Below are 20,977 nucleotides of genomic sequence, written 5' to 3' on the forward strand. Positions count from 1 at the left end.
ATTTTTCTATTTCAATGTAAATGCTTCATCCCCCTGCTTTCCCAGCTGCTAAGCAAGGGTGGCATAAAAGTAGTCTACAGATTTCTTTTGAAAAAGCTTAACTACCCCTTCAATTATGAACCCACTGGGAGGCGGATTGCCAAGCCCACATGCTCTGGCTGCAAACGCCTTTTACCCCAATTGCTAGACAGAAGCTAAACAGAGGCCAAGGGCTGCTCCCACTTTCCCAAAGGGTCAGCAGCCCCTGCCCTAGCCATGCCTGGGATGCAGCAGCAACCCTGCCACTCACCTGGCAGCTAGATCGATCCCCGGCATCCTGCCTGCCTAGGATGGATGCAGGATGCCCATCAGGCAGGAGCAGGGCTGAGGGTCTCCAGAACAAGAGTTTTGATCCAAGCATCTAGCATCTTCAGCAAAGTCTGCTTTCTAAGCACAAAGCTACATGGGAAAATTGTTCGAGGAGTACAACACTATGGTTTGGACACACGAGGAGTGCAGCAGCGCCGCCTCTTCCTATTTGGAAACCACCTGAGCAAATACGGATTTAGGGATAAAGGAAATAAAAGAGAATAAGGCTCAAACTTTCCACCAAATCCCTAGAAGTTCAGCTTCTACATGCTATGTTGTCTTCACATAATGAAGTCACACTGCAATTATAAATGAGAGTGCCTTGGCTCCAGTTGTTTGTTTTTAACTTGTAATTATTACAAGGTTTATCACTTATTTATTACAAGGCACGGTGAGAGCCAGTATTGCAGCAGCGCCAGAAATGATGAACTTCCTGCAGAATGCACTGGCCTGACAGGGGTGAATCAGAAACTAATTAAACTGGGAGCTAGGTTAAGTGCAAGGGAACTGAACCTCAGCTGTTGCAAACAAGTAAAATTCTTCCTTTATTGTGAGGAACTCTATTCATGGATCCAGAGTCTTGCTTTCTGAGTAATAAGAAATCGGGTCACAATGCTTTTATTCATCAAGCTGCTCTGACGCCAGGCAAGGAAGGAATTGGTTCAGTCTGTCTCTTGCACTTCTGTGCTTCTACGCAATGATTTATTTGTCCGACTTTCAAGGAAATATGCTATCAGTTCAACAAACACTTAAGCATGTGCCTTACCATAATCGTGCTTAATTCCCATTGACATAGGACTCAACTGTGTATTGAAGACCTTTCTGAATCACCATATACTATTATATTATCCTCTTACTTTCCCAGCAAAGCACCTGGATGCTGCCAAAGTCCACTCAGCAACAGAGGCAAAACTAATCCTGGATGTGGCAAATTAGAGGGGCTACAGCCAGGGCAGTGTTGGGGTGCTCCTGCTGTGAGGAAGGGACCGAGAAGGACTGTCTTGGATAACAGTTTGCCGCAGCCAAGCAGTGCTGTGGGAACAACTGATATTAAATCAAGAGCAGCAATGGTCAGAGACCAGCAAACTGCAGGGGTCCGGGGCCCTCCCGGGTGGCGTGAGCAGCACTAGCACAGCTCTGCCGAAAGTTGCATCTGGAGTGGAACAGCTCCAAATCACTTTTACGGGTGATAATAAAAACGTGTTACCACATAATCAACACAAAACAGTGGCAACGGTATCCTTTTCATTAAAACAACATGTTTTAAATGAGCGCTCTGCTGATAAACGCTGTAAAAGATTTAAAGGCATGCACAGAATAATCCAGCACGCTCTTTTATAAAATGACTATATATACTTAGTAGTCATTAAAGCTCAAGCCATAGTAACAAGTTTATTTTCCCTGGGCACAAAAAGGTAGAGGTGAGGAAGTCTCCAGACTTAGTTGCTAAGAAATTCTAGTTTTTATGATTAGGATTGAAGAAGTGCCCAAAAGAAATAAAGTAGAAAGAAGAGAGCTCTCACATCCGTGAGATCCACAGAGCCAAACTAAAGAAGGAAAAGCACAAGGGATTTAGTCACATTCAAAATCTCAAACCATACACACTTCTTTTAACAAGGAGTGTCCTCTCATAAGCCTGCACAGCACAGACAGTGTCCTTACACATTACTGCAATAGCACTGGAGCCATTCATCCATTTTCCATCACGTTCTGTTTTTCTTAAGGCTGCCATTGCCATAGTCAAGGGACTCCAGGAGAATTCCCACTTTCATTAAACAAAAAAAGAAAGTCTCTAGCCCTCCGAGTAAACTGATGGAAAATGATACCACAGAGGCTCACAGCCAGAAAGCAAATTAGCAAAATGTGCAATGTATTAAAGTCTCAGTATTAAAGCCTTGGTATTTTCTAGTCAATAAGGTTGAGGTAGAGAGAGGGATAACACCAAGTGAAGAAGAACATGTGGTTTTGATTGGAAGTCCTCATTGCAAGCAGTGCCCACCTCTGTTGCTAATACCATTTCCAATGCAAAAGTTATGCCTCCATTCTTCATGGAGACATAAAACATCCTAATGCCACCATATAAATGAAATGTCTTGATGCTATGGCTAACGTTAGTCACACAACCAACCAGAGCAGGTACAGGGAACTAGCTGAAGGGCAGTGCTTATGGTTGCTGCCTGTGGTGTTGGGGGAGCAGATCCCTGCAGAAGACATGAAGGCCTTTCCTCCCCAGTCTGTGCTGCATTGCACAAGGTGAAAGATGGCCTCAACTCAGCAACTGGAGTCCCGTGTCCAGTATGGGGCCCCGCAGTTTAAGAAAGATGTGGAACTGCTTGAGTAAGTCCAGCAGAGAGCTATGAAGATGATCAGGGGCCTGGAGCATCTCCCTTATGAGGAAAGGCTGAGAGACCTGGGTTTGTTCAGCCTGGAGAAGAGAAGGCTGAGGGGGGATCTCATCAATACCTATAAATACCTGAAGGGTGGGTGTCAAGAGGATGGGGCTGGACTCTTTTCAGTGGTGCCCAACAACAGGACAAGGAGCAATGGGCACAAGTTGGAACACAGGAAGTTCCACTTAAATATGAGAAAAAACCCACCTTCTTTCTCGTGTGGGTGCCAGAGCAGTGGCACAGGCTGCCCAGAGAGGCTGTGGGGTCCCTTCCCTGGAGACATTCACACCCTGCCTGGATGCGGTCCTGTGCCCCTGCTCTGGGGGTGCCTGCTCAAGCAGGGGGGTTGGGCAAGATGATCTCCAGAGGTCCCTTCCAACCCCTGTGATTCTGTGAAAACACTTGGGGTTTTGTCTTTTTGCACATATCGAAGCAAAAAGTCAAATCGGAGACTAAATGGACACACTGAACTGCAGCCTCTGGCAACAAAGGTCCCACCAGCATGAGGGTTTGTCTCTGGTTTCCAGACCCCACCTCTCAGATGTAGCTGAACTGGGTCAGAAAGCTGGAAAGAACTGAAATGGGGCCGCATTTCCTGCCAACACCGCAGCGGGAGACAAGCCCGATGTAGGAGACGGCGTGTGAATGTGAAGGGAATGCAGGAGGGATGATGCACTGCACTGGCCAAGGAGCTTGCAGGCCAGCGCCAGCGGTTATTGCCTGCAAAACTCACCCCTGGGCCTTTCAAGTCCCGCAGAGCCGACGGGCTCACCTCTGTACAGCATCTGGCACTTGGTCTTCTCCCATGGCTCAAAGCCTGGCTCTTCACTGTGGGGCCCGCTCACACGTAGGGCCCTCAGCAGGGACATTAGTGTTATGTGCCTGAAGCTCAGTCCCAGCTTACTCAACCCACCTCCCCCTTTTCTATTTGCCAGCATAAACTTTCTAAACTTCAGACACATACCACATTTCTTGCGTCAGATCAAAAGCTCAGGCCAGGGACAATGGAAACAGGAGGAAGGTTTTCATCTTCTTGAGATGTTCAGTGTCAGAGGACCTTTTTTGGCTTGTAGTGGCTTTCAAGAACCCTATTTTGGTTATTCCCACACATCAAAAGAAGATTTCACAAACACAGCCTCCTCCCATCATCTGTCCTCTGCTCGCATTCCTGATGTTCTGTTACTAGTAGGTGCTAGAAACAAGACAAGAACAGACGGGCTTCCAAAGATTTCAAAATTGATACAACAGTGCTCAGAATGCTTTTTCTTTGGATAAAATTCCATGGAAATGCAGAGGGAATCATTTGACAAAATCCATATGGATATTATTAATTAATAAACAGGGGATATTTGGTCTCTTGAAGCATTGGCGGAATTAACTCCCCTCCATCCCTCTCTAAAGAGGAGGAAAAGAAACTGCATGAATCCAGCTCATCAACTAAAAATTCCAGTGTAAAATAAGATTCCCTTGATCTTGTAAAGACACAAACTGATTAATAAGGGTAATTGCATAACTTGTTGGACATATCTTTCTTTAGAGCAAATTATTTGGCAAAATGTAAGAGTTTTTTAATCATTCATCAAGACAGAGCTAAACAGGGAGTTTTACAAAATCTGATGGAGAATCGTGTATCTCTCGTAGCAATATGAAACCTGTGAACACAAGGCTCCAATGCAGATGCAACTGCTTGGTTTCAAAAGCCAAAAGACATTCAGTAAGTGTCCAGTAAAATCTGATGAACCAAGCGCCCAGAGACAACCTGCGTGACTTCATCCTTATTACTTCTTAGCGGCTTTGGCCAAAGGGGACAAGGTGATTAGTGCATGGAGAATTTTTCGTTATACTGATAAATTATGTGGGGAGCAATAGCTGATGTCATTGTAGCGACCCAATGTAGACCAAAAGGTAAGGTTTATGTCATCAGCTATTGCATTGAAGACATAAATGTGGACCAAAGGCTTCTGCCAATCCACAGGTAGCACAGTTCCTGCTCTTTCTGCAAAGGTTTTTGTACAATTTCACAGGATTCCCAAAAAAGAGGATGCAAAATGCGTCTGTTTCATCAGCAGGTATCTTCTGGGGGGAAATCAGAGGAGAGAAGACACAAAAGCACAGGCTAGCCTACTAGTTTAGATGAAATATAGGCAATGTTCAGTAGATCATCAGATCATCAGGGCTTTGCTTGAGAGCGCAGCCGTGTGGGAAGGACTGGCAGTGGCCTTACTGGGTCACTGCACCCTGAGGCACCTTCGGAGCTTCTCTGATATTGCTACACACTGGGGATTTACCTCTGCTGCTGTGAGCGCATGCAGCCTGCCACCACTGGCACCCCGAGGTGTTAAAGCCAGGGGAAGAAGCTAGATGTGGAAAGGATCCAGCAACCCCTCAATGCTGTGCTAAGAGCTCATTGCACAGTGAATTACACAAAAGAGCTCAGAGTGAAATCAGATTCCCCGCCATCACTTTAAAACACCTGATAAAAATACTTTGGAGCTGTAACCTTCCACCCTTAAAAATCACATCATTATTCTCTGCCCAACCTATTGCTTGTCACCTGCTGGGGATGTAGCAGTGCTACGGGCCTGGATCCAGGCCAGCCTGAGACGAACTCCATCTTGACAAAGTAACATCTGTTCTCAGCAATGGCTTTGAGATCAGCGCTCTGCTTCTTACCAGGTGAGGAGCTCTCAAGTCTGGCTGAGAGATTCACATCAGCTAGCTCAAATAGGCCGAGATGCCTTGCGTGCTCTCCTCCTCCACTGGACTTTAAATGAAAAGCTACAAGAAGAGCATGTCACAACTGGAAAAGATAAGGGGCTTGGTCCTTTCCTGTCTTGCCTTGGTGAAAGTTAAAAAAAAAAAAAGGACCAAAATCATTCTTCTCTTACAATCATTCTTTCCTTATTTCATTCTTTCCTTATTCTCAATTTCTGATTGAGAATCAGGTGGAAGTTTGCATGTTTGGGCATGGGATTACCAACGGATTTGAGCACTTACATCCCTTAGGCTCTTCACTTTTTGTCCACAAAAATATTTCTTTTAAAAAACAAAGCTTGTAAACAATGTCCCCAGGTATTAAACACACCGAAAGCATTTCCTCATGCAAACATAGGATTTGCTTGCCAAATTAAGTTGCACGTCATAGGAGAACAGATTTTTTCAAAGTTATTTTATAAAAATGTCAAATATATTTGACTAAAAATGCCAAATTTGTAAACACAGGGAACAGTCTTAGGGGACAGATTGCTCCTTCAATCCTAAAGTGGTAAGAAATAAGATCCAACAGTTACTAGACTTGAGAACAAAAGGATTTTAACAGTCATTCTGAAAGACAGAGACATGCCCAAATGAGAAAGGCCCATACCCAAACTGACTCAAGTGTCCTAATCATAAGCATGATTAGTGCTGATCAGAAAAAGGCCAAAGAGATAGATGCAAAGTTCAGATATGAACCCCGATACAAAATTTTGTTTCCCCACCCAGTTTTGGTTCACGGTTCCCCCTTCTAAAAATCAGTTAGGAAGTTGCATTTTATTCTTTGGGACATTTGTTACGTTAACTGACCTACAGAAATTCTGCATTAAATTAAGATTTTTTACAGGGATTGATTTAAGTTTGCTATTGCTACGAGAAACCAGCCAGAAATAGCCCAAACACTCCTTAAATTCAATGTATTACTGGAGCTAAAGAAGCAGATTCTGCAAAGGGCCATTAGGAAGCCTTAAGAGGTTAAGCCACCTTCCTGTTCAGAACAGAAAGAAAATAACTGCTAGTAGCAATCACATACACAACACGAAAAATCCATGAAGGTCCTTGAAATATCAAGCAAGCTCTAATGTCCACTCTACAGGACCAGCAGCAGCCTCACAGCCAAGCAACTGGGGTTTCCCTCTCAAACTCTCAGCCATGTCACAGTACCATGAAACATTTTCTATTTTCCAGATATTTCCCCACTACAGCAGGAAATTGTTTTATTGTTTATCAGAGAAAAAGACAAACCCCATAAAACATCCCAGACAGCTGCCAGTATTTCATGTAGCTGCTTGCAAGAAGGGGGAGATACAGAAACATTTCATACAATGATTACACATTAAAACTCCAAGTAATGGTGCTTCATAATCAAAAGGCACAGGGTAGTGAAGGTGCTGTGGGGTAATCTGTTCTAAATAAATGGGGTGATTTCATATAAATAGCAATGTATTGATCAAACTCTGTGCAGAGTACAAAGATTTTCTTGAAAACCTTTCAGATTCTTCTGTGTGGGGAATCACATTACGAGGACTGTTTTCATGCAAAAAATATGCATGTCATTTATCAATCACACAGTGAATCAATCAGACACTAGATATGTAATGTTATCTCCCTGCATTAAAGTTGTAAGTGAAATGCCACGAACTTCTTGAAAGCAGTGTCAGGAGATAAGACTGGGTTATATCAACTCAGATCAAATGCTGCACTCAAGCTCCAACAAAAAGCTGGGATTAATATCACACTGGCCATAGCTCTGTAGTGGAGTTTATTAAAAGAAACTGGGCAAACAAAATGAGCAGAAATTTTTCTGCAGCTGCCTGCTTTCCTGCTAGCACCACCTGCCGTGGGCAGCGGTGCCGCTCTCTCCTGACACTGCAGCTCTCTCGAGCTTCAGTGGAGTTTGCCTGGCCTTAGTCCTGTGACACAGGAGGCCAGCATCAGGCTCAGGAAACTCAGAAAGGAAGGGCTGTACATTCTTCCCATTAAAAAGTTGTGCTGGCCTAAGGAGAAACCTTTCATATGAAATAAAAGCAGGGTTCATTCTGCCCTCCCACCAGTGAGGCTCTCAGCAGGGTCAGGGGGTGCTGTAGTGATGTCAAGTAAGATGTTATGGGAGTCAAGTAAGGTTTGACGTGCTGGGGCTTGGGGAGAGGGTCATTTTCTTCCAGCCTGCACAGCTTTTTGTCCTTGACCGCAGGCTCAACACTATCTTCCCTGAATATAGATTCCCATGGCCTGTAGATTTCAAGCTCAACACCATCAATCAAGCTTTCAAATCTGTGGGACCCAAACGGGTCTGGTATCAAGCAAATGGAACAGGCCAACTCCATCCTGCGTAGATGACGGGGTCACGAAACAGGGGAGACAAGGATGGAACCTGATTTCATCTCCCTTCACTTCCTTTCCTGCAGAAACATCTCCTTCAGCCACAAGGACAACCTAGAGCAGCGTTAAGGAGAGCATAAGACACGTAAAGAGTTTGTTCTGCTGCCCAGTTCAGCCATGTCTCAGAGTCTTTCCTCCCCAAGGGCTATATAAGCACCAGTCCCTAATGAGTCATTTTTCATTCCATTTGTTCTGTGTTTATTCTTGCTTCTTGCTTTCTGATCCAACTCTCATATTACAAAAATCAGAGGGTTACTTTTATTACCTCATTTGGACACTGATCTTACAAGTTGGATGAACCAACTCATCCTTGTAATAAGAAAGATGAGACCACTTTTGGTTATACCGCCATTTTTTTTAGGGGGACAAAGCCTGAAGAAAAGGAGTGGGGAAAGAAGAAACCACAGCCTTGTAGCCTGTTCTTCCACAACTGAGTTTAAGTTTCCTTAACTTGCCCTTCACAGCCGCTGGAGAATAAACATGCATTTTACACATCCTCACATGTAACCAGGAAGGGCTCTTGGATCCTTGTCCCTATTGTGAGGAAAGATTGTTTTTCACTTGTTACTAACCTGGTCTATTAAAGCAAAACTACTCACCACGCACCGATCTGCCCAGGTCCACACAGTGCCTTCAGGTGTAGCACTCCACACATTTGCTCTCACCCTTGGACCTTGTGGTATTTATAACAATCCACACAGGCTCCACATGCCTCAAAGCCCTTACAGCAGGTGCCAATGGCCTGACCTGCTTGAAGCTGGCTGGCTACGCCGAGGTGGCTGATCTTACCCATTGCTCACCCTGGTCCTGCTGGGCTGAAATTCAAAACAGCAAAAGCAGCAAAGCTCCTCAAGTTCAGCTGTCTCCAGAAGGAGCAGGACTGTGGCAGGAAAATCTGTCTCTGTTCATACCAAGGACAAACTTCCACATCTGCCTTTGCAGAACCGGACAGCAAAAGTCAGTCTCCATCACCGGTGAGGGATGCGTGTGCCTGTCCCATCACTCCCGTCTTCCTCCCAACAGCTTCAGGCTGTTGTGGTGAAATGAGACATTACAAGACAGTTTGGAGAGCTGAGAGACAACTTCACATCCAGATCATCCAGCAAAATGGGGATCTTTCTCCAAAACCAAGAGCAGGAATACCAACAATAGCAAACACCTCAAGCACCTTTTTAATGATGCTAGCTGTTACTGAATAGCAACAAAAGAGGTCATGTCATTGCTACATAGATCAAACTGAACTGAAATTAACCTTGAAAAAAGGGTAAATCAGCATATTTCTCTTGTGAACAGCACCAGCGTTCGTGTAATGCTGCTTCACTCCCCCTTTAATTGGTACAGTCAATTTTTGTACAGCAACCACAGCTTTTCAAACGAAGTGGAAGCCGTAAGATCGATAATGACATTGTTGGGCCGTGCTGCAGAAGGCACCCTTGCAGAGACACAGCCTTTAGAGCTTCACAGTAGAATAACTTATTTCCCACTGTAAAAGTAAACCCTTTGATGAGCTTTGCTTCTAATGTGGGTCTTTGTGGGAGTATAGTAAAGTCAAAGAAACCCATCACAGCTGCCTCACTGCAGCACTAAAGCGGAGACATGACGTACTCTGCCCAAGTTAAGAGCTGACAAGGATCAAGTTACCCAAAGTCCCAGCCTCAAGAGGGCAGAGAGGAGGTGGTGTGATCTTGGCTATGTCTGGGACTGAGGCAGTACCAAAATCCTTCAAGTGTCATCTCCAGGGTCTGGATGGCTCCATCTTGGCACTGAACTTTGCAGGCATCAGCCTCACTATTCCTCATGTCGGAAAGTCTGCAAAAGACTACGAAGTCTTCAGCCACCAACACCGTGTTTGTTGATGACGACTCAGTGCTCCCTCCTGAACGCAGAACAGATTGCAGCCATATGGTTGCCAACATAGGAAGCATCTCCTAAGGACAGCACATTCGGTTTGCCAGTCAGGAGACAAATGGCAGTTGCTGCACAACAAGCATCCCAGGTTAGAGCAGGAGACCACGTGCTCCTGCCACGAGCTCCTGCCACGAGCTCCCATGCAGAAGGCAAGCAGGCAGAACTTCCCAAATACCATGGGAATCTGACAGCTGGTGCCACCACCAGAGAGCAGATTGCTCTCAGGTGATGGGAATGTCACCCGATGTAAACCCATTTCATATCTGTAAGACAAACCCACTGACCTGGATGGAGTTTCACTCTTAGGCTAAGACTTCTCGAGGGGATTTGGGTAGGTAGGACCTCCTTCCTCCTCCATGAAGTCCTGTGAGGGTCCCGGCTGAGGTTGCCATTAGCCTCTTACACTTTGTCACCCAACACAAGTGCTGAGCAGCACAAGCCAGCAGAGCACAGGCACTCTGATGTCACGACAGTCTTTGATTATAATTTTCCAGTAAGCCAAATATAGAAAGCCCTAGAAAGCGAAGGAAGGTACAGCTGGCTACAGGCTGAGCATGGGAGGGCTGATTTACGTCTGAGGCTGGTCCCATGTCTTACTTGGATTCAGGACTGTACACGCAAAGGTCAGTCACCGGCCCCCCTCTCCTCTCCAAACGCCTCCAGCTCCTCGCTGCCAGAGACCACCCACCTGCCAGGTCCCACTGCTCAGAAAAACAACCCAGCTCATCTTTGTCCTTTGCACCACTGCAGTTGTTTTCAGTTGAACAATTCTGCTCCCCAGAATTTCATCCCATCCCCCTTTATTTTCCAGTAGTGAAATAAAAACTGCAAAGGCTTTGAGGAAGTTCCAGACAACATTGCTCACTCCATTTCAGCACAGACAATTCCCAAATTACCATAATATCATGCACTGGCTTCAAAAAACCCACACATCCACCCCCCACAAAGGTTTCTCCCCAAATTCTTTGATGTCATTGATAACCATCAGTTAATGAATAATAACAGCAGCACAATGCCTTAAAGGGGCCAAAGCACTATATCTAACAGCCAGGATTGGGCTGTCACAGGAGGGACCACAGCTCAAAGGGGACCGACTGATTCAGCTGCCTTGTTGCTAGACTGGAACAATTTATCTGAATCCCAGGTAGGCAGAAATTAAAACAATTTGCAGAAAAAAACCCTAAAAAACACAACGTGATGGTCTCCCCTTAACATTTGTCTCACTAAACCACACATGAAAGCCCCCCATCTTTTAGAAAGGGACAAAAAAGCAGGACTGGATAGCACTTGAAGAACAGGCTAATGAACAACTGTTCTTAGAATAACCTGTTACTCCTCTGTTTTGCACCCTATATTGGTAAGGTTTCTACAAGGCATCTTTAGTGAGAGAGGCCAGAATCAGAGTCTGCTCCTTTCCTGAGCCAGGGGAATCACTGCTTTACATCCCCACTTTATCAACCAGCTGAAGGCAAGAGATTTTTCATACAGCTCCATCTGCCCTCTGTTTCTGAAGCAAGACCTGAGCCAACATGTTCCAGTTGAGAGCAATGAGCTACTATTATTTATTAGCAGCTGCCCGTTTGTGACAGCAGGGAAGAAGGGAGACAGAGGTGCAGCTGTGCGGCAGGGTGAAGCTGAGGAGGATGTGAGGGAAGCTGAAGGAGCCAGGCCAGGGGTGAGCAATGCCTGTGTGCGCAGCAGCACTGCCCTCATTCCCTAGGGCAGGGCCGCCAACAGAGCGTGTCCCTCGCTGCGGACTGAAGGACAGACACCTGATCTCTCCAGGGCTGCCAACTCAACATCTTTTTCGGCAGCAACTCTTGGAAATTTTTGCCAAACAGAAGAATAAAGGCAGGTCCTTACCTTAGCCTCAAGCGTGTTTAGCCTCTCAGTCATATCCGCTAGTCTCGTGCAGTTCATGCATTCTAGAAAGAACAAAACAAAATGATGTAAAATTTCTACGTACTTTGCATTTTAATCCATGCCTTTCAGCCTGCAGACCCTGATCCGTTTTTTGATCCAAGGCACAGAAAGTGATTCAAGATCAGTTATGGGGGGGAAAAAAAGTATTCAAATCCGTTGCACAGGTAAATGGCCACAGCCATGTTACGTGAACCTTGTTTGGGGATGTTTAGTGGGGCAGAAAGTGAAACCAAGTTCCCAATAGGTAGAAAGTAGGTGAAGAAGAAATTAGTTGTAAGACTTTTCATGGTGCCAACCAGCATGACCTGTTGTCACCAGCAGAGACACTTGTTCTGCCACTGGTGCAAGCTGGTGTGGCATGTGCTGCCACCTCACAGGACATCAGGCTACACAGCCGCTACTTCCATTTAGCTCGGTGATGTACCCTCTCCTACACTAGGTTCCAGGTCAAACACTGAGAAAATCAATGAATATACAAAATGCTCACCTCTGTGGAGTCCTGCTCCATCCCTGGACTCCAGGCCCTGTTACCACTCCCCACAACAAATCAACTGTCTCAGTGACAGCAAGAAAATCCAAGACAGACCCTAGGGCCGATGCAGACTGGAGCTGCAGCACAATGGTTTCCATCTCACTTTGCTGCATAGAAGGAACAGATAGGCAGCAACCATCGAAGGGGTCTTGACAAGATGCCTTAGCAAGAATGAACGTCAACACAATGGGCTCTGAGCAGAGTTTAAATGATTGCTTGATACAAAGGACATCACTTATCTAAACAGAAGGCCTGTTGCTTTGCCTCTGTTTTCATTTCAGCAATTTTAAAGCGAGAAAAGGAGGATAAAGCCCTGAACAGAGATTTAATCAACAAGGCACTTCCCCAGAGCTTTGCAGCAGCATTGAACTGCCCATTCCCAGCTCAGGGAAGCTTTCCAGGCTGGACCACTCACCTATCACGACTTCTGAAGCACAGCAGTTTTTAAAAAGGGAAAATGACTTGCAGCATGAAGTATTTCAGAGACTAAACCATCCATACTCAGGTGATGAATCACTGCCATCTTATGTCCCACAGAGGAGAAATACGTCTCTGTGTGCGTTGCTGGGCTCATTAAGGGCCAGAGCCAGTTTTCATTGACTGGCCACAGAAGAAGTATTTAATCATGGTATTTCCATAGGTTTGGGAAGGTTGACCTGCAATAATTGGACCCCTTAATAGGCCATCCAGGTGCAGCACAGGCTAAGTTTGTACTGATGCAGGGAATGTTGAGAAAACCTATGGGGATGAATGGGCGAACGTGGGTTTTGGCCTTATTAAATACCACCCTGACACCTGGGACTTAGTTGTCCCCCCTAACAAGCTTTGTCCCCTTTTGTGCAAGGAGCCCCAAGGAATCTCTCCAACCTTCATCCACAAACACTTTCCAGTTTTTTGAAGCACATGGTATGTACTGATGGCTCTCAGCCATGCAAAGATTTTAGTGCATGGCTCAGAGGGCCAGGAAGCTTGGCTGTTCCACGTTAGTGATTTACAGTCTAAGAAGATTGCTTGAGTGCTAACAGGAACCAATCACCCATTGCATAAACCTTCCAAACAAATTCTCTCATTGACCCTCTGTGAGGAGCTGCGTAGCTTCCCGAAGGAGCAAGACAGAGCTTCCACCTCACGATACCTGACATTTTGCAGGAAAAGCATCTGATGGTTCAGGAACACTTAGATTGAAGTATTTCCTCACAGGTCAGTAGTGACATGGACTTTCTTTTACCCAACAGGAAATAACATTTATTTATTTTTATTCTCTGCAATAGATCTTGGGCAATATTTTTTGGCTTGAATTGTCCCACGAATACACAAGTGCCATAACTGCATTGTCCCGCAGGGAAGGAAATGGGTGAGTCTTGTTTGGTCTGGATCTGCTTGTGGTGTGTAAAAGAGGGAATTACATTCTGTATGTAACTGGCTTCATGCTTTTGATCTTGCTCATCCCCATAGAAAGATAAGACTGAATAAATCCAGTTCTCCCAAGAGCCAAAAGGCGTACCAGATGTGTTACAGAGCAAATAAAATAAAATAAAATATGGAGTCCTATTCTCCCTTCTGCTGGCTTGCACATATTACTAACTCCCGTAGGTGTAGAGAGACTGACTTGAACTGTCTGAAAACTATCTCTGTGCTTAATTTGAGATGGATTGATCATTTAAGCTCTCTTTGGAGAGCTAAGCTTATAAAAAAGGGCTTGTACTACCCCTCTACACTGGGGTGAATCAAGCAGCTCCCAGGGGGAGCATACTCTGTCTCTGCCGGACAGAGGTACGAACAGCACCAGTCCAGCAGCCCTCTCTGCTCTTGAAGAGTGTCTCAAAGAGCCCTCTCAGGTGCGTTTGCAGCACACAAGGTTAGATTTAAATGAGCAAAATGACAGAAGTGGGGAGGAAACAGCAGTGCCACTGTGTGGTGAGATTTGTACTAATACCGTCTTCATGTCAGTGATATGTGCTCAAACACACGGAAGACACAGCCCAGGTCAGAAAAAGAACTACTTAAGCTCAAGTTGGATTTGAACTCTGATCCCTCCCTTCATGAAATGCCTGAAAACCCAGATCCACACCCAAGGAACTTAGCCTGGACCCAAAAGACATTTAACTAATCCAGAAAGCGAACGTCCTAATGCAAAAGATCTTCTTACTAATACAAGCCATCCTGCCAACAAATCCTTGTGACATTCATTTAGCTAACCAACAGACGGACAATGCTTTCAAACACAGAGATGAATGCTCAAGTACTGCCATTAAAGAAACTACCTTCAAATCTCGCTCGCAGCACAGCAGGGACCAGGACGCTTCAAGGTCTGGTGTTATCATCTGTCCTTACAGAAAGGCTGAGGACAGCGGTGACAAATCAAGCTAATAAATATCTTCCCTGACTACTACACACTGAAGTATTTAGTGTCTAATCCTGATGGCTGGTGGTTCCAAGGCCTGGGACTGTGAAGTTGAATTTTCTGATCAGGGTGAAAGCAGTCTGCTTTATTAAAACGAGCTTGAGAATCTCACATCATTATTTCACATGCAACGAATATAACATTGGGGCAAATACACATGCTCTCTGACCTGGAACTCCAGAGCAGACGCTTTCCATATCTGCAGAAATCCATCACTTGTTGCTACACAGAACCACAGTTTATTTCCCTCATATTCCTACTTGGCAGATCTGTATTTTTCAAGCTAAACTCCACGAAAGGAGTTGTGATTTCACTCTATGAAGCCCAACCTCAAAACACATGGTAGGATTTGTTTTAGAAGTGTTCCAGCAGGGAGGATAAATAATTGAGATAATGAACATGAGACTGTACCAGCATATCGCGTGACACTCAGTCTGTCTCCATAATGTCTCACTGTTACTGTCCTAGCACACCTCTCCCTTCCCACCCTCCCATTCCCCCTCTCCAGCGGCATGGGTAAAGCAATGCAACTGGAGGGAAAGAAAAGTCTAACGTATCAGCGATGTGGTAGACTCAGCATGCTGGAAAATAACAAGATATGCACCCTGTGCCAGCAGTGACCCACTTAACCCTAGTCCAACGGTTGCTACGTTTGACCAATCTTCGATTAAAGGCTGAGCCAGGGGCTCCAGCAGTGCAGCTTTGCAAAGGGGCTCTGGGCTGTAAGCCCGTGGCTTCCACTCCAGATACGCTCCTACGACAAGCAACTTACAGCAGTGAACGGCTGACTGGGTACCTTGCTAACCTGGCATTCCCACTTTGCGGGGCTCAAGTGATGCTCGCATGATTTCAGGATTAAACAGTTGTACAATTCAGCTGCTCAAGGCTGAAAGCCCCACAAGTCTTCAAACTCCCCACTCAAAACAAGAAAGGCGTAATAATGGCTTCATACCAATGGGGCTTTAATGATTTCAGCACAATTACCACAGTGGCACTGAGGGAAGTAAAAAAAAAAACCAGGCCAACTTTCACCACAGGGCCGCAGGTCAGAGTTTTGTGAACCTCTTGGCATCTCTGCCCCATTTCTCAGCTCTGACAGCCCACGCTCATTTGTATACCCAGAGTCTCTGCAGAATATTAAAAGGGCTTTTCGTTTCCCTACAGCCAGATGCTCAGTAGATATAAATTGCACAGCTCAACTGAAGTCAAGGGATCAAGGCTCTGTCTCTCTTTTTCTTGATGGATTACTCCAAAATTCATATTTCAGAGGGGAGGCGGAGGAGGTGGTTTATAGCATATGAAAGGGGAGAGAATTCTGGAATCACAAAGCCTTTGTTTAAATAAATAAAATCTTTGCAGCCAGTTTTTTCAAGACCATAGTTTGCCATTACAAGAAACTTCAACCTTGCAATGCAATGGGGCGTAGCGCACAGTCAAGTTTCAGGTCTTAAGAATCACATTTGCAGCTCATGCTTCAACCTGCTCAGGGCTCTAAACAATGCACTTTCCTCCTCTGAGTCTTACTTTCCTTTCATCCATTTTTAGTGTAATGTTTCTTCTGTAAAGAACCCCAGGTCAGAGACTGAAAAATTATCATGTTTCATACGCGCAGAGAAATAAATGGGTATATTTGATTTCTGTGATAAAACCTGCCTGACAGCTCTTCTTTTTCCACCTAATGAAGTCCACCACTTCCATTGCACTTTTCAGAAAAGGACATGCACAAAGAGGACAAACTCAGTTATCCCCAGGGTAAGGGGAGCAAACCAGAGCTGTGTCAAGGCCATGCCAACAGCCCATGTTTACAGCGCCGGGAACGCTACAGCAGCTCCACAAAACACAATGCAACAGCTTTAACTCAGCACTAGCAGCTGCGCAGTCAGGTCTGCTGAGAGCAGGTCTCCAGGTACTGCGCTGTTATGGTTTGGGGTGCACTGACGTACAAACCAGTAACACACAACTTGAGCAGGTCCAGTTTGAAGTAAATTTTGTCTTTCAAAGGAAGCAGGAGACCAGCTTTTCTCTGTTAGTAGACTCCTTTCTCCAGGACAAATTCAGAGTACTCTCCGAACAATCTGGAGAAGCATGAGTGAAGTTGGCTAAATTAGTCCAGGCAACCATGTTTCTTTGCAAGGAGAAAAGGATGAAGCTCGAAATTCCCGAGGGAAGTAGGAAGCACAACTAACTTCTACTGTCAACTCAGTGAGCACCTGAGATGTTACATTTAGACACTTGCAAGACAAACCACCAAATCACCAACCCTTCCATCCACTCATTGCCACACACATACACACTGTTTCGCCAGAGGGGAAGGGAAAAGAAAAAAAATAAAAGTGACACTTTCAGACTCCAGCACAGGAGAAATTTCAAGGCAAATTCCACAGTAGAAATATGAACACAGATCTCCTGTGCCTACCTTGGTGGCCCTCAGTAGGGGACAGCCAGCCTGGGCTTCCATCTCCACCCCTTTTTAATTTGTCTGATTTGACCCTTCCAGCCTTTTTACATGGATACTGAGTTTCCCTAAGTAGTTTATGTTCTGGCCCTTTGCAAAAGCTTTCGCCAGTGCTTGTGAAGAATAGCAGGCCCAAGCCATAAATCACAGCCAACCTGGGATCTGTTTTTTCAACACTTTTCCTCTAATGAGAGTCAGATGTTGGCTAGATAGACTTTATTAATTGTACTTGTTTAGAATCAGTCATGTCTGTAGCTCTGAGCATGTGAAAGGCAAAGGGCTGACAGCAACCATGGAGAGGAGGAACACTTGTGTCATCTGGTAGCCTCTGGTCTGAAGAGCAAACAGGAATCAAAGGTCCGGAGAGCCGCAGGAGAGAAGGGCTCCTACCAGCATGTCGTACACCCTGGCTACAGCTCAGGACCCTGTAAGCTGGAGCAAGAACTGTTTCTCTGTAAGGGGAAGCTCTCTGAGTTTTGTTTAGTATAGGATCATTAAGGCTCAGCTGCAAGTCTCTCAGTTTACTACCACAATATTTACTTGTTGCGTGCATTGCAAATCTTTGCCTTTTGGCAAAGACGGTGGTGAGAGAAGAGCCCCAAACGGCCGGGGTCTCTCACAGCTGGGATGCTGGGACAGACAGTCCAAAGTGCCCATCCGGAAAAAGAAAAGCTCATAAGGTCCCTCCTCTCCCCAACATGTCAGCATGTTCAGAGGCAGGGGAAATCTGTGTTCTTGCTGAATTGCAAACATTTCGTGCTCTAACCTAAGCGTGCATAGACTGGACGCACACAGAACACACCACCACCTTACAGGGTCCCTTCTGTGGAGCAAACAAAGGGAAGAGAGAGTAGGGAGAGAGAGCATCTTCCTTTTTGCAACCTTTCCAGGTCCAATAACTACTGAAAACCACAGGCCACTCGCTTTCAACACACAGTTCCTCTAATCCCAAGTTCGAAAGCAGCACTGACAAAGCCTCACACATTTCCACTCAGTGTGACTTCGCATAATTGAAGTATCTCACAGATAAGGAGCTGGATGCTCACAGAAATGTAAAGATGGTCTCATGGACCAAAGGCAGTTTTGTTGTCTCACACAGTTTTCACATCAGGATTTTACAGGACGGAAAGTTTTATTTTCACCTGTAAATAGTGAGTTATTAGGCTGCCTATCCACATGAAGCAGAACGCTTTTTTTACCATCATTACAGATAATTCACCATCTCTGCTAGGAGACCCCAATCACTGCCAAAATTTCTCCATTTGTACTCTCTCCTGTATCTGTTATAATAACCCTTACCCTTAACTTTACTGGCTATCTTTAAAAAGCAGCTCAAATTTCCTTTTTTATGAGAACTGCTATCTGATCTTTTTCTGCTTGTAAAATATTCATACTTCATTTTCATGTCTACTTTCTTCTACCTCTTGAACAGGATAAGGTTTTCTTCCCCCTATATAAGCAATAGATTTTTTTCTTTATCATGATATTCTGTGATATTGAGGTGTCTGTAAAAAAAAAAACCAAAACTGAATAAAAAGGAAGTTTACCACAAAATGCACTTTTGGAGTAACAACTACTATTCCAGAACCCACATAATATTTGGTACCTAGTTTCAAGTGAAAAAAATTGGTGCGATTTTTAAAATTTTTGCAATATTTCACCTTGATTTTTCTTACATTATTTTTATAGCTTCTTAATGACGTGTTTCAGTCTTAAGTTTTGAAACAGCATTTATTTCAAAACTCACATAAATTAAAAATGAAATGAACTAAATAGTCTTAAGTGAAACTAAATGGTTCACTTCGGGTCAAATGAAATAATTTGGGTTGACCCAAAACCATATTTTAGCCATTATATTGTGGCAAAACCCTAAAAATTTCCATTTCAGTTTCTCCCAAATAATTTTTCTTTCCAATTTTTTGGTTTGGCAAATGGACCCAAAAGACCTCCATTATTCACCCAGGTCTATTCTTGAACAGCTCACATCACTCACATTGTTTTATTTAAAATTTCACACATGCACACTCCCACACCACTAACTAATTTTATACATAATTGCTCTCAGCCTGGGGATTTGTGCTCCTTCACAGCGCCAGAGATCTATTTTGCTGGTTAGGCCTGTGCTCTGTTAGCATATGGAATTAGATCATGATCATTTATTCACAGGCAACCATGAGTTGCGAGATCCGTGTTCAATCCATCTTCATCTGTCAGAGTAAGGTTTAGCAGTGAATGGCTGGATTTTGATTACAACACATTTTGCTAGAAATGTATTATTTATTATTTTTAGAAACACCACAGATATTCTACTAAAGTAGCCCAGCACAGTTGCCTGAAGACTGAAATGACCCTGATAAGAAAAAGATTTTCCCTATCCAGTATGAGTTTGTTAAAGCTTTGCTGTCTATGGAGCTGCTGAACACGGTGCCCCCAAGCGACGCTGGTGGCACTGTGGGCACTCAGTACTCCTGGTATTGTACAAAACAACCCTGCCGTGAGCCCGCTGCTCCTGCTTCACCACGGTATCACTGCATGGCTGTACAGCACAGGCAAATAAAAAGGCAGAAAATAAAGGCACATAGGTAGTATGAACAATACTTATGTACAAACCTCTCACAGCAAGAAAGAGCTATTTGTGAGCTAAATTAAGCGTCCCCAGACTAAAAGGAGGGAGCCCACATGCCTTTCTGCCAAGGAAGCCAAGGGCACAGAGCCCACAGGGGCTGGGGCTCCTTCCCGCGGGAAAACACTGTCCTCCTATAGCTGATCTAGTCCTCACTACACCAAAATCCAGCGTGTGATACCCCCAATCACTGGACCAGACTCATTTCTCTATCAGTCCCTGATCTATGACACAGAGTGATACTTAATGAGTCCCGGCTAACTCTTTGATCCCCAGTCCAAGCACACATGGGAACCCCACTACACTTGAAAGTTCATGTCAAATTGAGGTGGTCTCAAATCCTTTACAGAAGAGACTGCTTTTTCCTGCTGGGAGAAGCAATCAGGGGAAAAACACAGTCAAAATATGGCATAATGTAACATGAAGTAAGGAAGCAGACAGGACAAAAGGAAATATTCGAATCGAGGCTCACCATAAAGTCTGGAGGGACTCTTACAATATTTGTTCTGCACCTGTGTATCACAGGTCAGAGAATCTCTCACGGTCTCGAGCCAAACGACGTGTGCTTAACTGGAGTATGTCTTTCAGAAAGACACTCTAGAGCCAGACAACCTAGGTTTCTTTAGTGAACTGCATCCAAAGTTAACCATCGTATAAGAAATATGCATCTTGTTTCCAGTTTGGATTTCTGACATTAAATTCTACCCCTGCTTTGAGTTTTATTACACTCCAGCCTGCAAGGACTAAAGATACCTTCTAGGATTAGAACCCTTCTCTCTCCACGAAGTCCCTGTATCCCATAAACATGTTATATTTAGGATGATCTGTCAAGCACTAATAGTTCCTCATCCAGAATATTTAGCACTGGCTTCCTTTAGCCAAGGCAAAAATTTAGCTGAAATATCGGTAATGAAAAGAATAGTTTAAACAACTGAAAAGGATGGTCTGAATTCAGAAGAATTTGCCTCCCTGAACATCAAAACACTCTGAATTATTAGTATTATTAGTTCCAGGGGCACTTTTGCAATTTCCCAAGTCAACATTTCAGCTTCAGGTTCAACCCACCGTGGTTTGTCCGTTCTCCCACACGTCATCCCTCCCCAGGGCTCTGCACAGCACCCTGCAAGCCCTTGTTCAACACAGCTCAAGGCTCATGACTGTCACTCAGCACTTGAGACATGGAGTGAAATGGTTCAAGGCTACAAGCCAGACTCTTGAGGATCATTACTCCATGCCTCATCCTGCTAATTACCCTTTG

General features: G+C 44.7%; 1 protein-coding gene across 8 annotated transcripts in view; it reads right to left on the reverse strand.

The window, feature by feature from the left end:
• The window catches only part of COL26A1 (collagen type XXVI alpha 1 chain), a 196,484-nt gene that overhangs the window by 36,050 nt on the left and 139,457 nt on the right, over positions 1–20,977 (reverse strand). For all 8 annotated transcript variants that reach the window (XM_075112786.1, XM_075112780.1, XM_075112782.1 and 5 more), the window contains one exon: positions 11,646–11,707. In XM_075112786.1, coding sequence (XP_074968887.1) covers positions 11,646–11,707 — 62 coding nt within the window. The remainder of the gene's footprint in view (positions 1–11,645; positions 11,708–20,977) is intronic.

This window comes from Phalacrocorax aristotelis, chromosome 18 (genome assembly GCF_949628215.1).
Source record: "Phalacrocorax aristotelis chromosome 18, bGulAri2.1, whole genome shotgun sequence".
NCBI classification, from domain to species: domain Eukaryota; kingdom Metazoa; phylum Chordata; class Aves; order Suliformes; family Phalacrocoracidae; genus Phalacrocorax; species Phalacrocorax aristotelis.